The sequence below is a fragment of the Zea mays genome, chromosome 3, assembly GCF_902167145.1.
Source record: "Zea mays cultivar B73 chromosome 3, Zm-B73-REFERENCE-NAM-5.0, whole genome shotgun sequence".
Classification (NCBI taxonomy): Eukaryota; Viridiplantae; Streptophyta; class Magnoliopsida; order Poales; family Poaceae; genus Zea; species Zea mays.
In genome coordinates, this window is record NC_050098.1 from 178,268,553 (window position 1) to 178,293,188 (window position 24,636).

The 24,636-nt window shown below is 44.5% G+C and overlaps 1 protein-coding gene across 1 annotated transcript; it reads left to right on the forward strand.

Annotated features, from left to right (window-relative positions):
• The first annotated feature begins 19,680 nt into the window (after positions 1-19,680).
• On the forward strand, positions 19,681-24,523 carry LOC100194307 (P-loop containing nucleoside triphosphate hydrolase superfamily protein). Its single transcript, NM_001153182.2, has 5 exons — positions 19,681-20,283; positions 20,889-21,347; positions 21,490-21,867; positions 21,961-22,028; positions 24,032-24,523. Exons 1-5 carry the CDS (start codon positions 19,858-19,860, stop codon positions 24,243-24,245), a joined length of 1,545 nt encoding a protein of 514 aa, NP_001146654.2. The 5' UTR covers positions 19,681-19,857; the 3' UTR covers positions 24,246-24,523.
• Positions 24,524-24,636: the final 113 nt, after the last annotated feature.

Sequence of the window (24,636 nt, forward strand, 5' to 3'; positions counted from 1 at the left end):
TATTGCTATGAACCCTCCTTCTAGATCACCAACTGAATATGGTGGTGAGTCACCTCTAAGAAAAGCTTTTACGTACAATTAGTTCCACATAATATTTGAATATAAGTCGACTATTGATATATTCTTTGGATCAAATGTCTATCGATTAAATGACAAATTTGATGGCACTATCATAAAGCTAGCAACATCAAAATAAAAAAATGCACAAATACTTAATTTCTTGTACGCTATAAAACCTTTCCTCACTAATAAATATATTTACCTGATAATAAGCTGGCAAGTCAACATATCGTCGAATAGGAGAGATGAACTGCACGTAACCAGGAATACCAAGTACATCATGTGGTATAGGTTTTTGAAAATCCATTTCTGCAGTACGAACTGATATTGGAAAAGCTCCTTGTAGGCCCCTCAAGTAGATAACAGGACACTGACACTGCTATGTTGGACTGGGGGTGACCTCTATATGGCAAAGGGAGGTTGTTGTAAGAACCAAAAGCAACCACTACCTCACCACAAAGTATCATCATTTCAGATACAAGCTGCATTGATGAATTGGCTTGATCTTCAACATATAGATTAATATTTTGTTTAGGATCGTAAGGACTGGGGATTGTATTGGATCATTATGTTTATAGCGGTACAACCGTAGTCTCGGGTAGTCTAATCAATACAAGAAAAGAACTGCTGCAATTTAATCTCTACAAAATTATGAAATCGCTAAATGCATCATGATAATTTATTCCACGTCCCACCCACCTAGAAATGCAGAACAAATGAAATTTTATACAGAAGAAGTAAAATCAACAACCAAAATAAAATTTAACGTAGGTAGAAACAGTTAAGACAAACAAATATAAACAATGAAAATTAGAATTCTTTACCTTTTTTACTTTGACAGGAACTGAGCAGTGAATGCGCCAAAAGATCTCTTTTTTCCTCAAGTCTCGCCCTTTCCCTAACAAAAGTAATAACAAGTACATATGTTTATTTTGGATAAAGTGGTGCATCCATAACATATCAATTTATGTTCTGTGTATAAACTCGATGACTGAGAATGCATTCAGTTGTACAAAACTTGAGAGGTGAACATGCAGCAACATGTTGGGATCTAGGAGGCCGGAGGAGATTCTTGGAGACGGTACATTGTTATCTCTTGCTGTTTGAAGTACCTCTGATATTCCAAGTCCACAAGGACCAGATTCAAGTAATACTTGGCGCTGAATTTATTGTTTATGTTACGGTAGGTCAGGGTCAACACATAAGGTGTCAGGAATAGCCTCACTAGAATAGATTCATCAGCAAAACAAGTTGATTAGGTATGCAGCAAACCAACACCAACATCTTTGAAAAATGCCACGACCTAGTTTGGGCGGGCTACATGGTAGAATTAGACCAATTTCTGGTTCCATCCATGCGTAATTCAAGGACAGATCATAATTTAGTAAAACACCAGCTCAACCAAATGGTTCCAATGTGGACAGGCAGGTAAGCAACACCAGCATCAGATTCAGGCTTCAAATTGTACGTGGTATTGGACAATGACAAATGATGATGGTGAATATCTGAAGAAAAATTGTTAATTTATGCATCATGGTCCATTTGAGAGCACCTAAAGGGGGGGTGAATAGGTGATCCTGTAAAACTTAAACTTTAATGCCACAAAAACTTGGTTAGGAGTTAGTACAATAAAGCCAAGTGGCTAGATAAGAATCTTTGCAAGACACGATAACCACAAGAAGATCAATCACAGATAGACACGGTGGTTTATCCCGTGGTTCGGCCAAGTTCAACACTTGCCTACTCCACGTTGTGGCGTTCCAACGGACGAGGGTTGCAATCAACCCCTCTCAAGCGGTCCTAAGACCCACTTGAATATCACGGTGTTTTGCTTTGCTTTACTATATCCCGTTTGCGAGGAATCTCCACAACTTGGAGCCTCTCGCCCTTACACTTTGATTTTCACAAAGAAGCACGGAGTAAGGAAGGGATGAGCAACGCACACAAGACACGAAATAAGAGCGACAACACGCACACAAGTCGCAACAAGAGCTCACAACACAACCCGACGAGTTCACAACTCAAATGGAGCTCTAGTTGCTATCACAAAGAATCAAATACGCGGAATCGAGGTCTTGGTGCTTAGAAATGCTTAGAGAATGCTTGGTGTACTCCTCCATGCGCCTAGGGGTCCCTTTTATAGCCCCAAGGCAGCTAGGAGCCGTTGAGTGCATTCCAGGAAGGCAATTCTTGCCTTCTGTCGCCTGGCGCACCGGACAGTCCGGTGCACCACCAGACACTGTCCGGTGCACCACCAGACACTGTCCGGTGCGGATTTCTTTCCTTCTTTGGCGAAGCCGACCGTTGGCGCTTTGGAGCCGTTGGCGCACCAGACACTGTCCGGTGCACACCGGACAGTCCGGTGCCCCCTTCCGACTGTTGGCTCGACCACGTGTCTCGCGCGGATCGCGCGGCCGACCGTTGGCTCACCGGACAGTCCGGTGCACACCGGACAGTCCGGTGAATTATAGTCGTACGTCGTTAATCACTTCCCGAGAGCAGCAAGTTCGCCTGAGCCAGCCTGGCGCACCGGACACTGTCCGGTGCACCACCGGACAGTCCGGTGCACCCAGACAGAGCTGACTTTGGCTGAACAAAGCCATCTTTAATTTCAACTTGATTTTTCTTGTTTCCAGCACTTAGACACAATACATTAGTCTCTAAAACAATGTACTAAGTCTGAGAAACATACCTTTATACTTGATTTGTACTTTGTCCACCATTTAACACTTAGGCACTTGTGTTGGACACTAAATCACCAAAATACTTAGAAATGGCCCAAGGGCACATTTCCCTTTCAATCTCCCCTTTTTTGGTGATTTATGCCAACACAACATAAAGCAAGTAGAACAAGTGCAAAATCAATTCAAATAAGAACTCAAAATTGTTTTGATTCAAATTTGACATATATGGATCATTCTTTGCCACCACTTGGTTTGTTTTTGCAAATCAAACTCAATTTCCTATCTCTAAGTCAAACACACATGTTGAAACATAAAGAGAGATTTCAAGAGAAATTTATCAAAGAGTTCAAAAACTCCCCCTTTTTCCCATAATTAAGCCTTCTCCCCACAAGAGACCAACTTTGGACAATAAGAGACAAATAAGAGGATTTTGACAAAACAAAAGCTCTATTCTACTATTTTCAAAATTCTCAAGTGGTAGCTAATCCATTTCTTGCTTTGGCCTTATTTTCTCCCCCTTTGGCATCAATCACCAAAACGGGATCAACTTTGGCCCTTTAACCCCATTGCCTCACCAAAATCTTCAACTAAGAGTAAAAAGACAATAAGAGCATAGAGATGAACTTGGAATAAGTTACTCTTTCATCGGAGTGCAGTGGAAGTCTTGCATGGTCCAAGTCCACCTTTTCCCTTTCAATTCACCTTTGGGACTAAATCAAGCAAACTCAAGCACATGGTTAGTCCCAAAGAGTCAAGTTGTAACACATCTCCCCCTAAATATGTGCATCACTTGCAAACGGACTTGTAAGGTCCGGGGAGTGCTTGTACAACTTGAGCACCATAAATAAACAACAACAAGCTTAAGGAACATGATTAAGGCATAAAACGCATGTATGCTATAAATCAATCCAAGTTCCACGAATCTAAGACATTTAGCTCACTACGCAACTTGCAAAAGGTCTGCTCATCTAAAGGCTTGGTAAAGATATCGGCTAGCTGGTTCTCGGAGCTAACATGAAACACTTTGATATCTCCCTTTTGCTGGTGGTCTCTCAAAAAGTGATGCCGGATGTCAATGTGCTTTGTGCGGCTGTGTTCAACAGGATTATCCACCATGTGGATAGCACTCTCATTATCACATAGGAGTGGGACTTTGCTCAGATTGTAGCCAAAGTCCCTGAGGGTTTGCCTCATCCAAAGTAGTTCCGCGCAACACTGTCCTGCGACAACGTACTCGGCCTCAGCGGTGGATAGGGCAACAGAAGTTTGTTTCTTAGAACTCCATGACACTAGGGACCTTCCTAAGAATTGGCACGTCCCCGATGTACTCTTCCTATCGACCTTACATCCAGCATAGTCGGAGTCTGAATATCCAATCAAGTCAAAGGTAGACCCCTTTGGATACCAGATCCCGAAGCAAGGCGTAGCGACTAAATATCTAAGAATTCGCTTCACAGCCACTAAGTGACACTCCCTTGGATCAGATTGAAATCTAGCACACATGCATACACTAAGCATAATATCCGGTATACTAGCACATAAATAAAGTAAAGACCCTATCATAGACCGGTATGCTTTTTGATCAACGGACTTACCTCCTTTGTTGAGGTCGGTGTGTCTGTCGGTTCCCATTGGAGTCTTTGCTGGCTTGACGTCCTTCATCCCAAACCGCTTGATCAAGTCTTGCGTGTACTTCGTTTGGGAGATGAAGGTCCCATTCTTGAGTTGCCTCACTTGGAACCCAAGGAAGTAGCTTAACTCGCCCATCATCGACATCTCAAACTTTTGAGTCATCACCCTGCTAAACTCTTCACACGACTTTTGATTAGTAGAACCAAATATTATGTCATCGACATAAATTTGGCACACAAAAAGATCACCATCACAAGTCTTAGTAAAAAGAGTTGGATCGGCTTTCCCAACCTTGAAAGCATTAGCAATTAAAAAGTCTCTAAGGCATTCATACCATGCTATTGGGGCTTGCTTAAGTCCATAGAGCGCCTTAGAGAGCTTACAGACGTGGTCGGGGTACCGTTCATCCTCGAAGCCAGGGGGTTGCTCCACGTACACCTCCTCCTTGATTGGCCCGTTGAGGAAAGCGCTCTTCACATCCATTTGGAACAACCTGAAAGAATGGTGAGCGGCATATGCTAGCAATATACGAATGGATTCTAGCCTAGCCACAGGAGCAAAAGTCTTCTCAAAGTCCAAACCTGCGACTTGGGCATAACCTTTTGCCACAAGTCGTGCCTTGTTCCTTGTCACCACCCCGTGCTCGTCTTGTTTGTTGCGGAACACCCATTTGGTTCCCACAACATTTTGCTTGGGACGAGGCACCAGTGTCCAAACTTCATTTCTCTTGAAGTTATTGAGCTCCTCTTGCATGGCCAACACCCAGTCCGGATCTAGCAAGGTCTCCTCTACCCTGAAAGGCTCAATAGAAGAGACAAAGGAGTAATGCTCACAAAAAATAACTAATCGAGATCGAGTAGTTACTCCCTTGCTAATGTCACCCAAAATTTGGTCGACGGGATGATCCCTTTGAATCATTGCTCGAACTTGGGTTGGAGGTGCCGGTTGCGCTTCTTCCTCCATTACATGATCTTCTTGTGCTCCCCCTTGATCACACGCCTCCTCTTGATGAACCTGTTCATCTTCTTGAGTTGGGGGATGCACCATTGTTGAGGAAGAAGGTTGATCTTGCTCCTTTTGTTCCATTGGCCTCACATCTCCAATCGCCATGGTGCGCATTGCGGCCGTGGGAACGTCTTCTTCATCTACATCGTCAAGATCAACAACTTGCTCTCTTGGAGAGCCATTAGTCTCATCAAATACAACGTCGCTAGAGACTTCAACCAAACCCGATGATTTGTTGAATACCCTATACGCCTTTGTATTTGAGTCATAACCTAACAAAAACCCTTCTACGGCTTTGGGAGCAAATTTGGAATTCCTACCCTTCTTCACTAGAATGTAGCATTTACTCCCAAAAACTCGAAAATACGAAACATTGGGTTTGTTACCGGTTAGCAGCTCATACGAAGTCTTCTTGAGGAGGCGATGAAGGTAGACCCGGTTGATGGCGTGGCAAGCCGTATTTACGGCTTCCGACCAAAAGCGCTCGGGGGTCTTGAACTCTCCAAGCATCGTCCTCGCCATGTCTATAAGCGTCCTGTTCTTTCTCTCTACCACACCATTTTGCTGTGGTGTGTAGGGAGCGGAGAACTCGTGCTTGATTCCTTCCTCCTCAAGATACTCCTCCACTTGAAGGTTCTTGAATTCGGACCCATTGTCGCTCCTTATCTTCTTCACCTTGAGCTCAAACTCGTTTTGAGCTCTCCTTAGGAAGCGCTTGAGGGTCCCTTGGGTTTCAGATTTATCCTGCAAAAAGAATACCCAAGTGAAGCGGGAAAAATCATCAACTATAACAAGACCATACTTACTTCCTCCTGTGCTCAGATAGGCGACGGGTCCGAAGAGGTCCATATGAAGTAACTCCAGGGGTCTTGATGTTGTCATCACATTTTTGGCATGATGAGAGCTTCCCACCTGTTTCCCTGCTTGACCAGCTGCACAAGGTCTATCTTTTTCGAAGGTAACATTAGTTAGACCTATCATGTGTTCTCCCTTTAGAAGCTTGTGAAGGTTCTTCATCCCCACATGTGCTAAGAGGCGATGCCACAACCAGCCCATGCTAGTCTTAGCAATTAAGCATGCATCTAGACCGGCCCCCTCTTTTGCAAAATCAACTAAATAGAGTTTGTCGTCTAATACACCCTTAAAAGCTAATGAACCATCACTTCTTCTAAAGACAGACACATCTACATTTGTGAATAGACAATTATATCCCATATTACATAATTGACTCACATACAACAAGTTATATCCAAGAGACTCAACTAAGAACACATTAGAAATAGAGTGCTCGGATGAAATAGCAATTTTTCCTAACCCTTTCACCTTGCCTTGGTTCCCATCACCGAATATGATTGAATCTTGGGGATCCTTGTTCTTGACGTAGGAAGAGAACATCCTCTTTTCCCCCGTCATGTGGTTTGTGCATCCGCTGTCGATAATCCAGCTTGAGCCCCCGGATGCATAAACCTGCAAGGCAAATTTAGGCTTGGGTCTTAGGTACCCAACTCATGTTGGGTCCTACAAGGTTAGTACAAATAGCCTTAGGGACCCAAATGCAAGTTTTATCTCCCTTGCATTTTGCCCCTAATTTTCTAGCAACCACCTTCTTATCCTTTCTACAAATAGCAAAGGAAGCATTTAAAGCATGATAAATTGTAGAAGGTTCACTATTTGTTTTCCTAGGCATATGAACAACATTTATTCTAGGCATGTGATTAATAGCATTTCTCCTAGCTAAATTTCTATCATGCATAATAGATGAACTAGAAGCAACCATAGCATGAGAATCAAAAGCATCATAATTTCTATAAACATTTCTCGAATGTCTCCTATCATGATACATGAAAGCATGGTTCTTTTGAGCACTACTAGCCATAGGGGCCTTCCCTTTCTCCTTGATGGAGATGGGAGCCTTATGGCTTGTTAAGTTCTTGACTTCCCTCTTGAAGCCAAGACCATCCTTAATTGAGGGGTGTCTACCAATCGTGTAGGCATCCCTTGCAAATTTTAGCTTGTCAAATTCACTCTTGCTAGTCTTAAGTTGGGCATTAATATTAGCCACTTCATCATTTAGTTTAGAGATGCAAACTAGGTGTTCACTACAAGCATCAACATTAAAATCTTTGCACCTATTGCAAATTATAACATGTTCTACACAAGAGTTAGATTTATTTGCTACTTCTAGTTTAGCATTCAAATCATCATTAACACCTTTTAAAGTAGAAATGGTTTCATGACAAGTAGATAGTTCACAAGAAAGCATTTCATTCCTTTTAACTTCTAGAGCAAGAGAATTTTGTGCACTAACAAATTTATCATGCTCTTCATACAAAAGATCCTCTTGCTTTTCTAATAACCTATTCTTATCATTCAAGGCATCAATTAATTCATTAATTTTATCAACCTTGGTTCTATCTAGGCCCTTGAATAAACATGAATAATCTATTTCATCATCATCACTAGACTCATCCTCACTTGAAGAAGCATAAGTACTAGTATTACGAGTGCTTACCTTCTTTTCCCTTGCCATGAGGCAAGTGTGATGCTCGTTGGGGAAGAGGGATGACTTGTTGAAGGCGGTGGCGGCGAGTCCTTCATTGTCAGAGTCTGACGAGGAGCAATCCGAATCCCACTCCTTTTCAAGATGTGCCTCGCCCTTCGCCTTCTTGTAGTTCTTCTTCTTTTCCCACTTTCCACTCTTCTTTTCCTGGTCACTATCATTATCGGGACAGTTAGCGATAAAATGACCAATCTTACCACATTTGAAGCAGGAGCGCTTCCCCTTCGTCTTGTTCTTGTTGGGGTGCTCCTTGCGACCCTTTAGCGTCGTCTTGAATCGCTTGATGATGAGGGCCATCTCTTCATCATTAAGCCCGGCCGCCTCAACTTGCGCCACCTTGCTAGGTAGCGCCTCCTTGCTCCTTGTTGCCTTGAGAGCAATAGTTTGAGGCTCTTGGATTGGGCCATTTAATGCATCGTCGACGTATCTAGCCTCCTTGATCATCATCCGCCCGCTTACGAACTTTCCAAGGATCTCCTCGGGCGTCATCTTCGTGTACCTAGGATTCTCACGAATGTTGTTCACAAGATGTGGATCAAGGACGGTAAAGGACCTTAGCATTAGGCGAACAACGTCGTGGTCCGTCCATCGCGTGCTTCCGTAGCTCCTTATCTTGTTGACGAGGGTCTTGAGCCTGTTGTACGTCTGTGTTGGCTCCTCCTCTCTAATCATCGCGAATCTCCCAAGTTAGCCTTCCACCAACTCCATTTTGGTGAGCATGGTGACGTCGTTCCCCTCATGTGAGATCTTGAGGGTGTCCCAGATCTGCTTGGCGTTGTCCAAGCCGCTCACTTTATGGTACTCGTCCCTGCACAATGAGGCTAACAACACAGTAGTAGCTTGTGCATTTTTATGAATCTGTTCATTTATAAATAAAGGACTATCCGAGCTATCAAATTCCATTCCACTCTCTACTATCTCCCATATACTAGGATGGAGAGAGAACAGGTGACTACGCATTTTGTGACTCCAAAATCCGTAGTCCTCTCCATCAAAATGAGGAGGTTTGCCAAGAGGAATGGAAAGCAAATGTGCATTTGAGCTATGCGGAATACGAGAATAATCGAAAGAGAAGTTTGAGTTAACCGTCTTCTTTTTCTCGTAGTTGTTGTCGTCATCCTTTTGGGAAGAAGAGGACTCGTCGCTGTCGTCGTAGTAGACGATCTCCTTGATGCGCCTTGTCTTCTTCTTCTTCTTCCCATCTTTTCGTTTGTTGCCCGAGCCCGAGTCGGTAGGCTTGTCATCTTTAGGCTCGTTGACGAAGGACTCCTTCTCCTTATCATTGATCACAATCCCCTTGCCCCTAGGATCCATCTCTTCGGGCGATTAGTCCCTTTCTTGAAGAGAACGACTCTGATACCAATTGAGAGCACCTAGAGGGGGGGGTGAATAGGTGATCCTATAAAACTTAAACTTTAATGCCACAAAAACTTGGTTAGGAGTTAGTACAATAAAGCCAAGTGGCTAGATAAGAATCTTTGCAAGACACGATAACCACAAGAAGATCAATCACAGATAGACACAGTGGTTTATCCCGTGGTTCGGCCAAGTTCAATACTTGCCTACTCCACGTTGTGGCGTCCCAACGGACGAGGGTTGCAATCAACCCCTCTCAAGCGGTCCTAAGACCCACTTGAATACCACGATGTTTTGCTTTGCTTTACTATATCCCGTTTGCGAGGAATCTCCACAACTTGGAGCCTCTCGCCCTTACACTTTGATTTTCACAAAGAATCACGGAGTAAGGAAGGGATGAGCAACGCACACAAGACACGAAATAAGAGCGACAACACGCACACAAGTCGCAACAAGAGCTCACAACACAACCCGACGAGTTCACAACTCAAATGGAGCTCTAGTTGCTATCACAAAGAATCAAATGCGCGGAATCGAGGTCTTGGTGCTTAGGAATGCTTAGAGAATGCTTGGTGTACTCCTCCATGCACCTAGGGGTCCCTTTTATAGCCCCAAGGCAGCTAGGAGCCGTTGAGTGCATTCCAGGAAGGCAATTCTTGCCTTCTGTCGCCTGGCGCACCGGACAGTCCGGTGCACCACCAGACACTGTCCGGTGCGGATTTCTTTCCTTCTTTGGCGAAGCCGACCGTTGGCGCTTTGGAGCCGTTGGCGCACCGGACACTGTCCGGTGCACACCGGATAGTCCGGTGCCCCCTTCCGACTGTTGGCTCGGCCACGTGTCTCGCGCGGATCGCGCGGCCGACCGTTGGCTCACCGGACAGTCCGGTGCACACCGGACAGTCCGGTGAATTATAGCCGTACGTCGTTAATCACTTCCCGAGAGCAGCAAGTTCGCCTGAGCCAGCCTGGCGCACCGGACACTGTCCGGTGCACCCAGACAGAGCTGACTTTGGCTGAACAAAGCCATCTTTAATTTCAACTTGATTTTTCCTGTTTCCAGCACTTAGACACAATACATTAGTCTCTAAAACAATGTACTAAGTCTGAGAAACATACCTTTATACTTGATTTGTACTTTGTCCACCATTTAACACTTAGGCACTTGTGTTGGACACTAAATCACCAAAATACTTAGAAATGGCCCAAGGGCACATTTCCCTTTCAATCTCCCCTTTTTTGGTGATTTATGCCAACACAACATAAAGCAAGTAGAACAAGTGCAAAATCAATTCAAATAAGAACTCAAAATTGTTTTGATTCAAATTTGACATATATGGATCATTCTTTGCCACCACTTGGTTTGTTTTTGCAAATCAAACTCAATTTCCTATCTCTAAGTCAAACACACATGTTGAAACATAAAGAGAGATTTCAAGAGAAATTTATCAAAGAGTTCAAAAACTCCCCCTTTTTCCCATAATTAAGCCTTCTCCCCACAAGAGACCAACTTTGGACAATAAGAGACAAACAAGAGGATTTTGACAAAACAAAAGCTCTATTCTACTATTTTCAAAATTCTCAAGTGGTAGCTAATCCATTTCTTGCTTTGGCCTTATTTTCTCCCCCTTTGGCATCAAGCACCAAAACGGGATCAACTTTGGCCCTTTAACCCCATTGCCTCACCAAAATCTTCAACTAAGAGTAAAAAGACAATAAGAGCATAGAGATGAACTTGGAATAAGTTACTCTTTCATCGGAGTGCAGTGGAAGTCTTGCATGGTCCAAGTCCACCTTTTCCCTTTCAATTCACCTTTGGGACTAAATCAAGCAAACTCAAGCACATGGTTAGTCCCAAAGAGTCAAGTTGTAACACATCTCCCCCTAAATATGTGCATCACTTGCAAACGGACTTGTAAGGTCCGGGGAGTGCTTGTACAACTTGAGCACCATAAATAAACAACAACAAGCTTAAGGAACATGATTAAGGCATAAAACGCATGTATGCTATAAATCAATCCAAGTTCCACGAATCTAAGACATTTAGCTCACTACGCAACTTGCAAAAGGTCTGCTCATCTAAAGGCTTGGTAAAGATATCGGCTAACTGGTTCTCGGAGCTAACATGAAACACTTCGATATCTCCCTTTTGCTGGTGGTCTCTCAAAAAGTGATGTCTGATGTCAATGTGCTTTGTGCGGCTGTGTTCAACAGGATTATCCACCATGTGGATAGCACTCTCATTATCACATAGGAGTGGGACTTTGCTGAGATTGTAGCCAAAGTCCCTGAGGGTTTGCCTCATCCAAAGTAGTTCCGCGCAACACTGTCCTGCGACAACGTACTCGGCCTCAGCGGTGGATAGGGCAACAGAAGTTTGTTTCTTAGAACTCCATGACACTAGGGACCTTCCTAAGAATTGGCACGTCCCCGATGTACTCTTCCTATCGACCTTACATCCAGCATAGTCGGAGTCTGAATATCCAATCAAGTCAAAGGTAGACCCCTTTGGATACCAGATCCCGAAGCAAGGCGTAGCGACTAAATATCTAAGAATTCGCTTCACAGCCACTAAGTGACACTCCCTTGGATCAGATTGAAATCTAGCACACATGCATACACTAAGCATAATATCCGGTATACTAGCACATAAATAAAGTAAAGACCCTATCATAGACCGGTATGCTTTTTGATCAACGGACTTACCTCCTTTGTTGAGGTCGGTGTGTCCGTCGGTTCCCATTGGAGTCTTTGCTGGCTTGACGTCCTTCATCCCAAACCGCTTGATCAAGTCTTGCGTGTACTTCGTTTGGGAGATGAAGGTCCCATTCTTGAGTTGCCTCACTTGGAACCCAAGGAAGTAGCTTAACTCGCCCATCATCGACATCTCAAACTTTTGAGTCATCACCCTGCTAAACTCTTCACACGACTTTTGATTAGTAGAACCAAATATTATGTCATCGACATAAATTTGGCACACAAAAAGATCACCATCACAAGTCTTAGTAAAAAGAGTTGGATCGGCTTTCCCAACCTTGAAAGCATTAGCAATTAAAAAGTCTCTAAGGCATTCATACCATGCTATTGGGGCTTGCTTAAGTCCATAGAGCGCCTTAGAGAGCTTACAGACGTGGTCGGGGTACCGTTCATCCTCGAAGCCAGGGGGTTGCTCCACGTACACCTCCTCCTTGATTGGCCCGTTGAGGAAAGCGCTCTTCACATCCATTTGGAACAACCTGAAAGAATGGTGAGCGGCATATGCTAGCAATATACGAATGGATTCTAGCCTAGCCACAGGAGCAAAAGTCTTCTCAAAGTCCAAACCTGCGACTTGGGCATAACCTTTTGCCACAAGTCGTGCCTTGTTCCTTGTCACCACCCCGTGCTCGTCTTGTTTGTTGCGGAACACCCATTTGGTTCCCACAACATTTTGCTTGGGACGAGGCACCAGTGTCCAAACTTCATTTCTCTTGAAGTTATTGAGCTCCTCTTGCATGGCCAACACCCAGTCCGGATCTAGCAAGGTCTCCTCTACCCTGAAAGGCTCAATAGAAGAGACAAAGGAGTAATGCTCACAAAAAATAACTAATCGAGATCGAGTAGTTACTCCCTTGCTAATGTCACCCAAAATTTGGTCGACGGGATGATCCCTTTGAATCATTGCTCGAACTTGGGTTGGAGGTGCCGGTTGCGCTTCTTCCTCCATTACATGATCTTCTTGTGCTCCCCCTTGATCACACGCCTCCTCTTGATGAACCTGTTCATCTTCTTGAGTTGGGGGATGCACCATTGTTGAGGAAGAAGGTTGATCTTGCTCCTTTTGTTCCATTGGCCTCACATCTCCAATCGCCATGGTGCGCATTGCGGCCGTGGGAACGTCTTCTTCATCTACATCGTCAAGATCAACAACTTGCTCTCTTGGAGAGCCATTAGTCTCATCAAATACAACGTCGCTAGAGACTTCAACCAAACCCGATGATTTGTTGAATACCCTATACGCCTTTGTATTTGAGTCATAACCTAACAAAAACCCTTCTACGGCTTTGGGAGCAAATTTGGAATTCCTACCCTTCTTCACTAGAATGTAGCATTTACTCCCAAAAACTCGAAAATACGAAACATTGGGTTTGTTACCGGTTAGCAGCTCATACGAAGTCTTCTTGAGGAGGCGATGAAGGTAGACCCGGTTGATGGCGTGGCAAGCCGTATTTACGGCTTCCGACCAAAAGCGCTCGGGGGTCTTGAACTCTCCAAGCATCGTCCTCGCCATGTCTATAAGCGTCCTGTTCTTTCTCTCTACCACACCATTTTGCTGTGGTGTGTAGGGAGCGGAGAACTCGTGCTTGATTCCTTCCTCCTCAAGATACTCCTCCACTTGAAGGTTCTTGAATTCGGACCCATTGTCGCTCCTTATCTTCTTCACCTTGAGCTCAAACTCGTTTTGAGCTCTCCTTAGGAAGCGCTTGAGGGTCCCTTGGGTTTCAGATTTATCCTGCAAAAAGAATACCCAAGTGAAGCGGGAAAAATCATCAACTATAACAAGACCATACTTACTTCCTCCTGTGCTCAGATAGGCGACGGGTCCGAAGAGGTCCATATGAAGTAACTCCAGGGGTCTTGATGTTGTCATCACATTTTTGGCATGATGAGAGCTTCCCACCTGTTTCCCTGCTTGACCAGCTGCACAAGGTCTATCTTTTTCGAAGGTAACATTAGTTAGACCTATCACGTGTTCTCCCTTTAGAAGCTTGTGAAGGTTCTTCATCCCCACATGTGCTAAGAGGCGATGCCACAACCAGCCCATGCTAGTCTTAGCAATTAAGCATGCATCTAGACCGGCCCCCTCTTTTGCAAAATCAACTAAATAGAGTTTGTCGTCTAATACACCCTTAAAAGCTAATGAACCATCACTTCTTCTAAAGACAAACACATCTACATTTGTGAATAGACAATTATATCCCATATTACATAATTGACTCACATACAACAAGTTATATCCAAGAGACTCAACTAAGAACACATTAGAAATAGAGTGCTCGGATGAAATAGCAATTTTTCCTAACCCTTTCACCTTGCCTTGGTTCCCATCACCGAATATGATTGAATCTTGGGGATCCTTGTTCTTGACGTAGGAAGAGAACATCCTCTTTTCCCCCGTCATGTGGTTTGTGCATCCGCTGTCGATAATCCAGCTTGAGCCCCCGGATGCATAAACCTGCAAGGCAAATTTAGGCTTGGGTCTTAGGTACCCAACTCATGTTGGGTCCTACAAGGTTAGTACAAATAGCCTTAGGGACCCAAATGCAAGTTTTATCTCCCTTGCATTTTGCCCCTAATTTTCTAGCAACCACCTTCTTATCCTTTCTACAAATAGCAAAGGAAGCATTTAAAGCATGATAAATTGTAGAAGGTTCACTATTTGTTTTCCTAGGCATATGAACAACATTTATTCTAGGCATGTGATTAATAGCATTTCTCCTAGCTAAATTTCTATCATGCATAATAGATGAACTAGAAGCAACCATAGCATGAGAATCAAAAGCATCATAATTTCTATAAACATTTCTCGAATGTCTCCTATCATGATACATGAAAGCATGGTTCTTTTGAGCACTACTAGCCATAGGGGCCTTCCCTTTCTCCTTGATGGAGATGGGAGCCTTATGGCTTGTTAAGTTCTTGACTTCCCTCTTGAAGCCAAGACCATCCTTAATTGAGGGGTGTCTACCAATCGTGTAGGCATCCCTTGCAAATTTTAGCTTGTCAAATTCACTCTTGCTAGTCTTAAGTTGGGCATTAATATTAGCCACTTCATCATTTAGTTTAGAGATGCAAACTAGGTGTTCACTACAAGCATCAACATTAAAATCTTTGCACCTATTGCAAATTATAACATGTTCTACACAAGAGTTAGATTTATTTGCTACTTCTAGTTTAGCATTCAAATCATCATTAACACCTTTTAAAGTAGAAATGGTTTCATGACAAGTAGATAGTTCACAAGAAAGCATTTCATTCCTTTTAACTTCTAGAGCAAGAGAATTTTGTGCACTAACAAATTTATCATGCTCTTCATACAAAAGATCCTCTTGCTTTTCTAATAACCTATTCTTATCATTCAAGGCATCAATTAATTCATTAATTTTATCAACCTTGGTTCTATCTAGGCCCTTGAATAAACATGAATAATCTATTTCATCATCATCACTAGACTCATCCTCACTTGAAGAAGCATAAGTACTAGTATTACGAGTGCTTACCTTCTTTTCCCTTGCCATGAGGCAAGTGTGATGCTCGTTGGGGAAGAGGGATGACTTGTTGAAGGCGGTGGCGGCGAGTCCTTCATTGTCGGAGTCTGACGAGGAGCAATCCGAATCCCACTCCTTTTCAAGATGTGCCTCGCCCTTCGCCTTCTTGTAGTTCTTCTTCTTTTCCCACTTTCCACTCTTCTTTTCCTGGTCACTATCATTATCGGGACAGTTAGCGATAAAATGACCAATCTTACCACATTTGAAGCAGGAGCGCTTCCCCTTCGTCTTGTTCTTGTTGGGGTGCTCCTTGCGACCCTTTAGCGTCGTCTTGAATCGCTTGATGATGAGGGCCATCTCTTCATCATTAAGCCCGGCCGCCTCAACTTGCGCCACCTTGCTAGGTAGCGCCTCCTTGCTCCTTGTTGCCTTGAGAGCAATAGTTTGAGGCTCTTGGATTGGGCCATTTAATGCATCGTCGACGTATCTAGCCTCCTTGATCATCATCCGCCCGCTTACGAACTTTCCAAGGATCTCCTCGGGCGTCATCTTCGTGTACCTAGGATTCTCACGAATGTTGTTCACAAGATGTGGATCAAGGACGGTAAAGGACCTTAGCATTAGGCGAACAACGTCGTGGTCCGTCCATCGCGTGCTTCCGTAGCTCCTTATCTTGTTGACGAGGGTCTTGAGCCTGTTGTACGTCTGTGTTGGCTCCTCCTCTCTAATCATCGCGAATCTCCCAAGTTAGCCTTCCACCAACTCCATTTTGGTGAGCATGGTGACGTCGTTCCCCTCATGTGAGATCTTGAGGGTGTCCCAGATCTGCTTGGCGTTGTCCAAGCCGCTCACTTTATGGTACTCGTCCCTGCACAATGAGGCTAACAACACAGTAGTAGCTTGTGCATTTTTATGAATCTGTTCATTTATAAATAAAGGACTATCCGAGCTATCAAATTTCATTCCACTCTCTACTATCTCCCATATACTAGGATGGAGAGAGAACAGGTGACTACACATTTTGTGACTCCAAAATCCGTAGTCCTCTCCATCAAAATGAGGAGGTTTGCCAAGAGGAATGGAAAGCAAATGTGCATTTGAGCTATGCGGAATACGAGAATAATCGAAAGAGAAGTTTGAGTTAACCGTCTTCTTTTTCTCGTAGTTGTTGTCGTCATCCTTTTGGGAAGAAGAGGACTCGTCGCTGTCGTCGTAGTAGACGATCTCCTTGATGCGCCTTGTCTTCTTCTTCTTCTTCCCATCTTTTCGTTTGTTGCCCGAGCCCGAGTCGGTAGGCTTGTCATCTTTAGGCTCGTTGACAAAGGACTCCTTCTCCTTATCATTGATCACAATCCCCTTGCCCCTAGGATCCATCTCTTCGGGCGATTAGTCCCTTTCTTGAAGAGAACGACTCCGATACCAATTGAGAGCACCTAGAGGGGGGGGGTGAATAGGTGATCCTATAAAACTTAAACTTTAATGCCACAAAAACTTGGTTAGGAGTTAGTACAATAAAGCCAAGTGGCTAGATAAGAATCTTTGCAAGACACGATAACCACAAGAAGATCAATCACAGATAGACACAGTGGTTTATCCCGTGGTTCGGCCAAGTTCAATACTTGCCTACTCCACGTTGTGGCGTCCCAACGGACGAGGGTTGCAATCAACCCCTCTCAAGCGGTCCTAAGACCCACTTGAATACCACAGTGTTTTGCTTTGCTTTACTATATCCCGTTTGCGAGGAATCTCCACAACTTGGAGCCTCTCGCCCTTACACTTTGATTTTCACAAAGAATCACGGAGTAAGGAAGGGATGAGCAACGCACACAAGACACGAAATAAGAGCGACAACACGCACACAAGTCGCAACAAGAGCTCACAACACAACCCGACGAGTTCACAACTCAAATGGAGCTCTAGTTGCTATCACAAAGAATCAAATGCGCGGAATCGAGGTCTTGGTGCTTAGGAATGCTTAGAGAATGCTTGGTGTACTCCTCCATGCACCTAGGGGTCCCTTTTATAGCCCCAAGGCAGCTAGGAGCCGTTGAGTGCATTCCAGGAAGGCAATTCTTGCCTTCTGTCGCCTGGCGCACCGGACAGTCCGGTGCACCACCAGACACTGTCCGGTGCGGATTTCTTTCCTTCTTTGGCGAAGCCGACCGTTGGCGCTTTGGAGCCGTTGGCGCACCGGACAGATCGCGCGGCCGACCGTTGGCTCACCGGACAGTCCGGTGAATTATAGCCGTACGTCGTTAATCACTTCCCGAGAGCAGCAAGTTCGCCTGAGCCAGCCTGGCGCACCGGACACTGTCCGGTGCACCACCGGACAGTCCGGTGCACCCAGACAGAGCTGACTTTGGCTGAACAAAGCCATCTTTAATTTCAACTTGATTTTTCCTGTTTCCAGCACTTAGACACAATACATTAGTCTCTAAAACAATGTACTAAGTCTGAGAAACATACCTTTATACTTGATTTGTACTTTGTCCACCATTTAACACTTAGGCACTTGTGTTGGACACTAAATCACCAAAATACTTAGAAATGGCCCAAGGGCACATTTCCCTTTCACCATTTGCTAAGATGAGCATTATCATGATTAGGGTATGCAACAAACCGAGACCAACATAATTGAAATATGTTATAGCCTAATTCAGGCAGGCTAAGATTAGACCAAACCTTGGTTCCATCTACATTCCACGCAATGATAGATCATAATTTAATCCAATACCAACTTAACCAAATGGTTCCAACATGGATAGGAAGTAAGAAACAAAAAAACAACTACTACATTCAGGCTTCAAACCATAGATGGTATTGGAAAAATCATGACAGTGAATATTTGAAGTAAAAATGTCAATGCATGCATCATGGTCCATTTGCCATGATGAGCATCCATGCAGCCAGTCCAAGTATATGTCAACGCTCCTCTCCTCAGACATAGGCCAGAGACGACACCAAGAGGACACGGACGAACAGACCTTCAAGTTGCTTCTGGCACCAACAGTCACCAATTTACCATAGTCTGCGACCCATCTGAGAAACTGCGGCACGAGGATGGGCACAATGTCGTGGCAGTCGGCGTCCAGGGGCGCCATCCATCTTCGGCCGGCCATCAACAACCGCTTTGCCTCTAGGAAGGACCCTGCCAGGAATGTGTAGGGCGTGGAGAAGCCAACGTGGTATGGAGAATTGGAGAGAGAGGCCGGAGGGAGCAGACTCAACTGGATTTGATGAGGAAGGACCGTTGAGGGAGATCGCGACCGCGACATCGGCGGTGGCGATGACAATTGCAGCATATTGATAAGAATGAAACGACAAAGTGAAAAGGAGGCTGGGAAGAGAAATGTTACCCCAATGTTGTTCATCTCCCAGATCTTGTGAACGCTGTAGTCCACCGCCCGCAAACGACAGATAACTGATTAGGAATCGAAGAGACAACCCTTTGAGGAGAGGGAATGGCAGATTCGGGATCTGGTGGCCGGGGGAGAAGGGGAGGGAGGGAGGACGCACCTCCTCGCTTGCGGAAGCATCGATGACAACGAAGGTGACATAGACGGCGTTGCGGCACATCACCACATGGTAGAGCGCGTCGAGAAAACCCATGGTGAAGGGTGGCGGCTTCGACGACAAGCTCCGACTCTGTGAAGGAGAGGAGGTGGAGCAGGTCGTCGATGGCATGATCATGGCCATCGTCGGGCTGGTCGGTGTCCGAGGTCTCGAACTCCTGTCGTGGCGGTGCATGCTGCGACGTCGTCGAGGTACCGGATGGAGAAGGTCGCGACGCCGCAAAGGAGGAGAGAAGGCGGCGAGGAGGTTGTGGAGAGCGCGTTGTGCGGGAGGAGGTTGAGGAGGAGGCTTTTGCGCGATGGCAAAGCCACGCCGCGCGTTTATGTTTGTGTGGGCTGCGAAGGGAATTCGATGCGCTGCGATGGGGTGGGCCGGTGGCGGTGAGGCATCAAATCGGGTGGACTGCGGGTTGATGAGTAAAAATGTAAGAGGGTTTTTTTTGCAAAAAAATGACGCACGACGATCGTTGAAACTGATGCACTGATGCTTTAAGTATAGTATAGAAGTATAGATATAATAAAAACTCCAGACAACGACTGGTTCGCCGATTCCCCCTCCCCCTCCCCTTCTGCCCCCGGCAAGACGGCAAGGCATTAACAACCTAACCTGACTCGTGGCGGGACGGATGACATCCCCAAAACCCTAACCACGCGACGCTCGCCGACTCGCCGTCACAGCCGCACCTCAACCGGAGTCGAAGCGCCATTGATGAACTCCGAGCCTGCCGTCGCCGCAGCTAGCGATGCACAAGCTCCTCCCACGCGCCGCCTCCTTCCTCGACGCAGCCGCCGCCGCCGCCGCGGCCCCCCTGCTGCTCTCCTTCCCACGCATGCCCACGCTGCGCCTGTCTGGTAGCCCGTTCGTAGCCATGCGTCCTGGCGGAAACCCTAGCCGCATCCGTGCGCCGCCGTGGCTGCACTGTGACGCTGGGTGGAGGCGAGGACTCTGTTCCGCCGAGGCTGCGAGGCGCGGGGGCGATACAGAGGAGATGGAGAAGGATGGCGGGGGTCGCTCGGCGCCGGAGAGGAAGCAGAAATGTCGGAATGATGCGCTGGTGGGAAGGGGGGAGCTGCTTACCATTCCCGGAGTCGGGCCACGGAACCTGAGGAAGCTCGTGGACAAGGGATTCGATGACGTGGCGCAGCTCAAGCAGCTCTACAGGGATAAGGTGTGCGTTGAGCTATTCATGTGTTCATTTTTTTAAAGGACTGCAAGGGTCGGGTGTTGTTATAACGTTGTATATGGTTTTCAGAAGTTCACCTCATGTCCTGATTATATCTCTCAACTTACTTTTAGCTTGAAACCCAGCCTTCAACACCGTGAGCAATCATGGGTTAAACTGATTTCATGTGGCTCTGGCTCACCATTCACACTATATTTTGCAAGGTTGTCATGGTTTAAATGCTATGTTTTTTCTTCCAACCAGTTGTTCCCATGTTTAGTATATATGTATATGAGATAGAACTAGAATATTCCAATTTCTTGTGTCCTTATGTTTTCTGTTAAAAGCATTACATACTGATATGATGTTCAAATTGTACTTTCTCATTTGTGCAACTTTCTAAATCTGACTAGTTGTAATAATGAAATTCGAATGATAAAACAGCAAGAACAAATCACTTTTGTGGTCTATCTTTTGCTCATGGTTTATTTTGCCAAACCTGCTTTATGACTATTCTGGAGCCTATTTACTGATTGTCTGAATGATGCTCATTTAATACTAAGGTCAACACAATTCGTGCTACGTGCTAACAGTTTATGGGTACTTTGCAGTTCTTTGGCAAGTCTAATGAGAAGATGATTGAATTCTTGCAAAATTCAGTTGGCATCATTCACAAGAATCATGCTGAGAGTATAACTTTGTTCATTAAAGAGAGTGTTGATGAAGAGCTGAAAGGCACCGATACATCTAAGCTTCCTAAAAATAGGAGGTTGACCTTTTGTATAGAAGGGAATATCAGTGTTGGGAAAACTACCTTCCTTCAAAGAATAGCTAATGAAACTATCGAACTACGTGACCTTGTAGAAATTGTACCTGAACCTATTGCTAAGTGGCAGGATGTTGGCCCCGAACACTTCAATGTACTTGATGCTTTCTATGCAGAGCCACAGAGGTATGCATACACCTTCCAGAATTATGTATTTGTGACAAGGGTCATGCAAGAGAAGGAATCTGCGTGTGGAATAAAACCTCTTAGGCTGATGGAAAGAAGCGTTTTCAGTGATCGAATGGTAGGTTTACCTTTTGTTGTAAAAACTACCTTGGTGATGGATTGAGTGCTTTGATATAATTTGAATTTCACCTTTTGGTCTATTTGTTTTTTTTTCAATTTCTCTTCCTATTTTAAGCAACGTTTTTTGTTGATATTTTCAGGTTTTTGTTCGTGCTGTGCATGAAGCAAACTGGATGAACGAGATGGAAATCAGCATTTATGACTCTTGGTTTGACCCAGTTGTGTCATCACTCCCAGGTCTTGTACCTGATGGTTTTATTTATCTAAGAGCTAGCCCTGATACTTGTCACAAAAGAATGATGGTGCGAAAAAGATCAGAGGAGGCTGGTGTTACTCTTGATTACCTTCGAGGTTTGCATGAGAAACATGAGAGCTGGTTACTTCCATCCAAGGGAGGAGGTTCTGGCGTGTTGTCCATCAGTCAGCTTCCAGTTCATATGGAGGGCTCCCTGCATGCGGATATACGAGATAGGGTATTCTACTTGGAAGGAGATCACATGCATTCAAGTATCCAGAAGGTACCTTTCTCCTATCTTTTTCATGTTTTTTATAATGATCTAGTAAGGAGTTGTTTGGTCACATGGGTGAGGCATGAGGCTCTTTCTTGATAGGTTCCTGCTCTTATCCTGGACTGTGAACATGACATTGATTTTAACAAGGACATCGAAGCCAAACGACAGTAAGTTCTCTACTTCATATGTGCTAGTGTCCTATTCATTTTCCATTAGTGTTAACTAATCGTTGTAGCTAGAAGTTTTCTACGGCATCCACAGTGTCCGGCAAAGCTAACTTAAAGCAATAATAAATGCAGCACTTTTTCTAGGCAACAAGCATTGTAGAAATGCACCAGGGGAAAAAAAAACTTTAAGGTGTGCTGTAAGCTTATAGCTCGAGCATAAGGGATACAAAAAAATTTCTTCTCTCACTCTCGCCCTATCTCTAGTACATCAGTTGGTCCTGGTGGCTTGGTGCCACCGCCGTGAGCTCACCAGATCCCATGCCACTGCAAGCTCAAGGAAGGGCTCTGGATGGGAACTCGATTTGGTCAGATGGGACAGTGGAGCTCTGAAAGGGTTGTCAACAGGAGATCGGGGCGGCTCCACGAGGCCCGGGCACAGGCGTGGTAAGCAGAGCAGGAACTAGTGTGAGGCTGTGAAGATCAATGGTTCTGATTTGACAGTCAATGGTTCCCATTCCAGCTAAGAATACCCGTGTGCGCTCTGCACTGCTGTGGACAGAGGACTGGGAACGAGCCATGGAGGGAAACGAGCTTTGGCCAACAGACGGAAGAGATGGAGGGGGTGGATAAGATGGGGGTTGATTGGAGAATTGTGGTTTTTTTAATAATACCATGGGGCCTGTTTAAGATCTAATTGAACCATATTCATTGTGTCAGGTGCCATAACTATTGCCTATTTATCTGGGCCTCACTTTAAACTGCTGTTGGACACTTGGACTATAGACATTGACCTTGCCCTAAGGCATTTGAATTGGCAACTGTTAAACTCTGTCATTTTGTAGCTAGTGGTTTACTAAGCAATTGTAAAATAATGAACTCTGTAAATACATGGTATAAAATTGAAAGTGTTGTATCTTGAATCGAACTATCTGATACAAATAGTGTGGATTAGCTGTGATTTGCTAGCATAGTGATAAGCTCATCGTTTTTTTGGATATCTTTGGGGTAGTTTTTTTTTTCTCGAAGACACAGGAGAGCTGCGTATCATTATATTAAGAAGGAAAAGGAAGGTCTAAAATAGACCAAGTACAAGGCACCACCTATAGAGGCAACCAGAAAGAGGGGAAAAGGAGATGAGAAAACACAAAACAAAACAAAACAAATAGATGATAGAGATCACCAAGACAAAGCTAAGGCTACAATCTTCTAAGGGCAGTTGCCCCAGCTAGACCCCATAAGTTAGCCTCTTCTTGAATAGACTGCAGGATTGTGCTGATGTTTGGGTAAGCTTCATCAAACACACAAGCATTCCTGTGCTTCCAAATCTGCCAAGCTACCAAACTCACAATGGAATTAAAACCTTTTTTCTTTGATTTAGGCACACTAATCTCAGCCTCTCCCCACCATTCCTGGAACACCACAGCATCTGACCTGGGAGCCAGATGTTGCAGCCCCGCCCTGCTCAAGATTCTGAACCAAATGTCCCTTGCAAGGACACAAGAGAATTTTCTTTAATAAATTCAACAAGTTTTTATGTGATGTTGTTATAAATGTATCTTGTTTTGTGGCTCCTGTTCCTTGACCATCTTATGTGGCCCTAATTTGCAACTAGCAAGTTCTAGCTTGGCATCATGCCTGCTAAAGTTATACTAACAAGTAATTGATTGAAGGCTAGGTGTGCCTTTGTGGTTTATTTTCTAGACCATGAATAAATGAACATATACTGATTCTGTGACTCATTTAATAAACAATCTGGAAGTTTTTGAAATGTTGCTGTGTATAGTTGTTCCATTTATTAATTTGGGCTATTTTTCAAGACCAAGTCTTGCGTGCAATAAACCCATGTTGGGGTCTGATTTCTCTTGCAATTACTATTGCGATGACAAACTTTTTTTTGTCTTGATTTTATTTTTCTATATCAAAACTTAACGCATCTTTATCTGAACACTTCATGTGCTTTTAAAATCCTGCACTCAAGTAATTTTTCTGTATTTTCCTTGAAGATATGCTCGGCAAGTTGCGGAGTTCTTTGACTTTGTGAAGAAAAAGAAGGAATCTCTTACAGCAGAGTCAGAGACGGCTGATGGTGATAAGAGTATAAACAAACAGATTGTGCTGCCGCACGGAGGTGGTTTGTGGGTGCCCGGAAGCAGCCCGTTACCAGAATCAGCTCTAAAATCATTTGATTTCAGGAGAACGATGTCTTCCTCGACTTAAGGTGGGCAAACATCCCAATGGCGCTATCAATTTCTGCCGACAACCTGCATTGGTGTGGTCCAGCAGCGTATCTTGATTGATATATATATACCCTGTAAATATTTAAAGATTATATAAAGATTTAGGCTTTTAGCTAGTGTTGGCGTACAATGTATTATACTAGTGGTATCCAACTCTGTTGCCTGTAGATGATCGAGCTGCTTTCTGTTTGCCTGGAAATGTTGATCGAACCGCTTTCGAGACAGTGCTTTTGTAAATTTGGGGTGCATCATAGGCGCAGAATCTTTTGTTTTATCGTTGTCTCGCCGCACAATCTCACTTCTCTGGTTTGTTATTAGTTACTATGTGTCTGATTGGTTATTCGCACAATCCATATTTGAGATTATGTTTT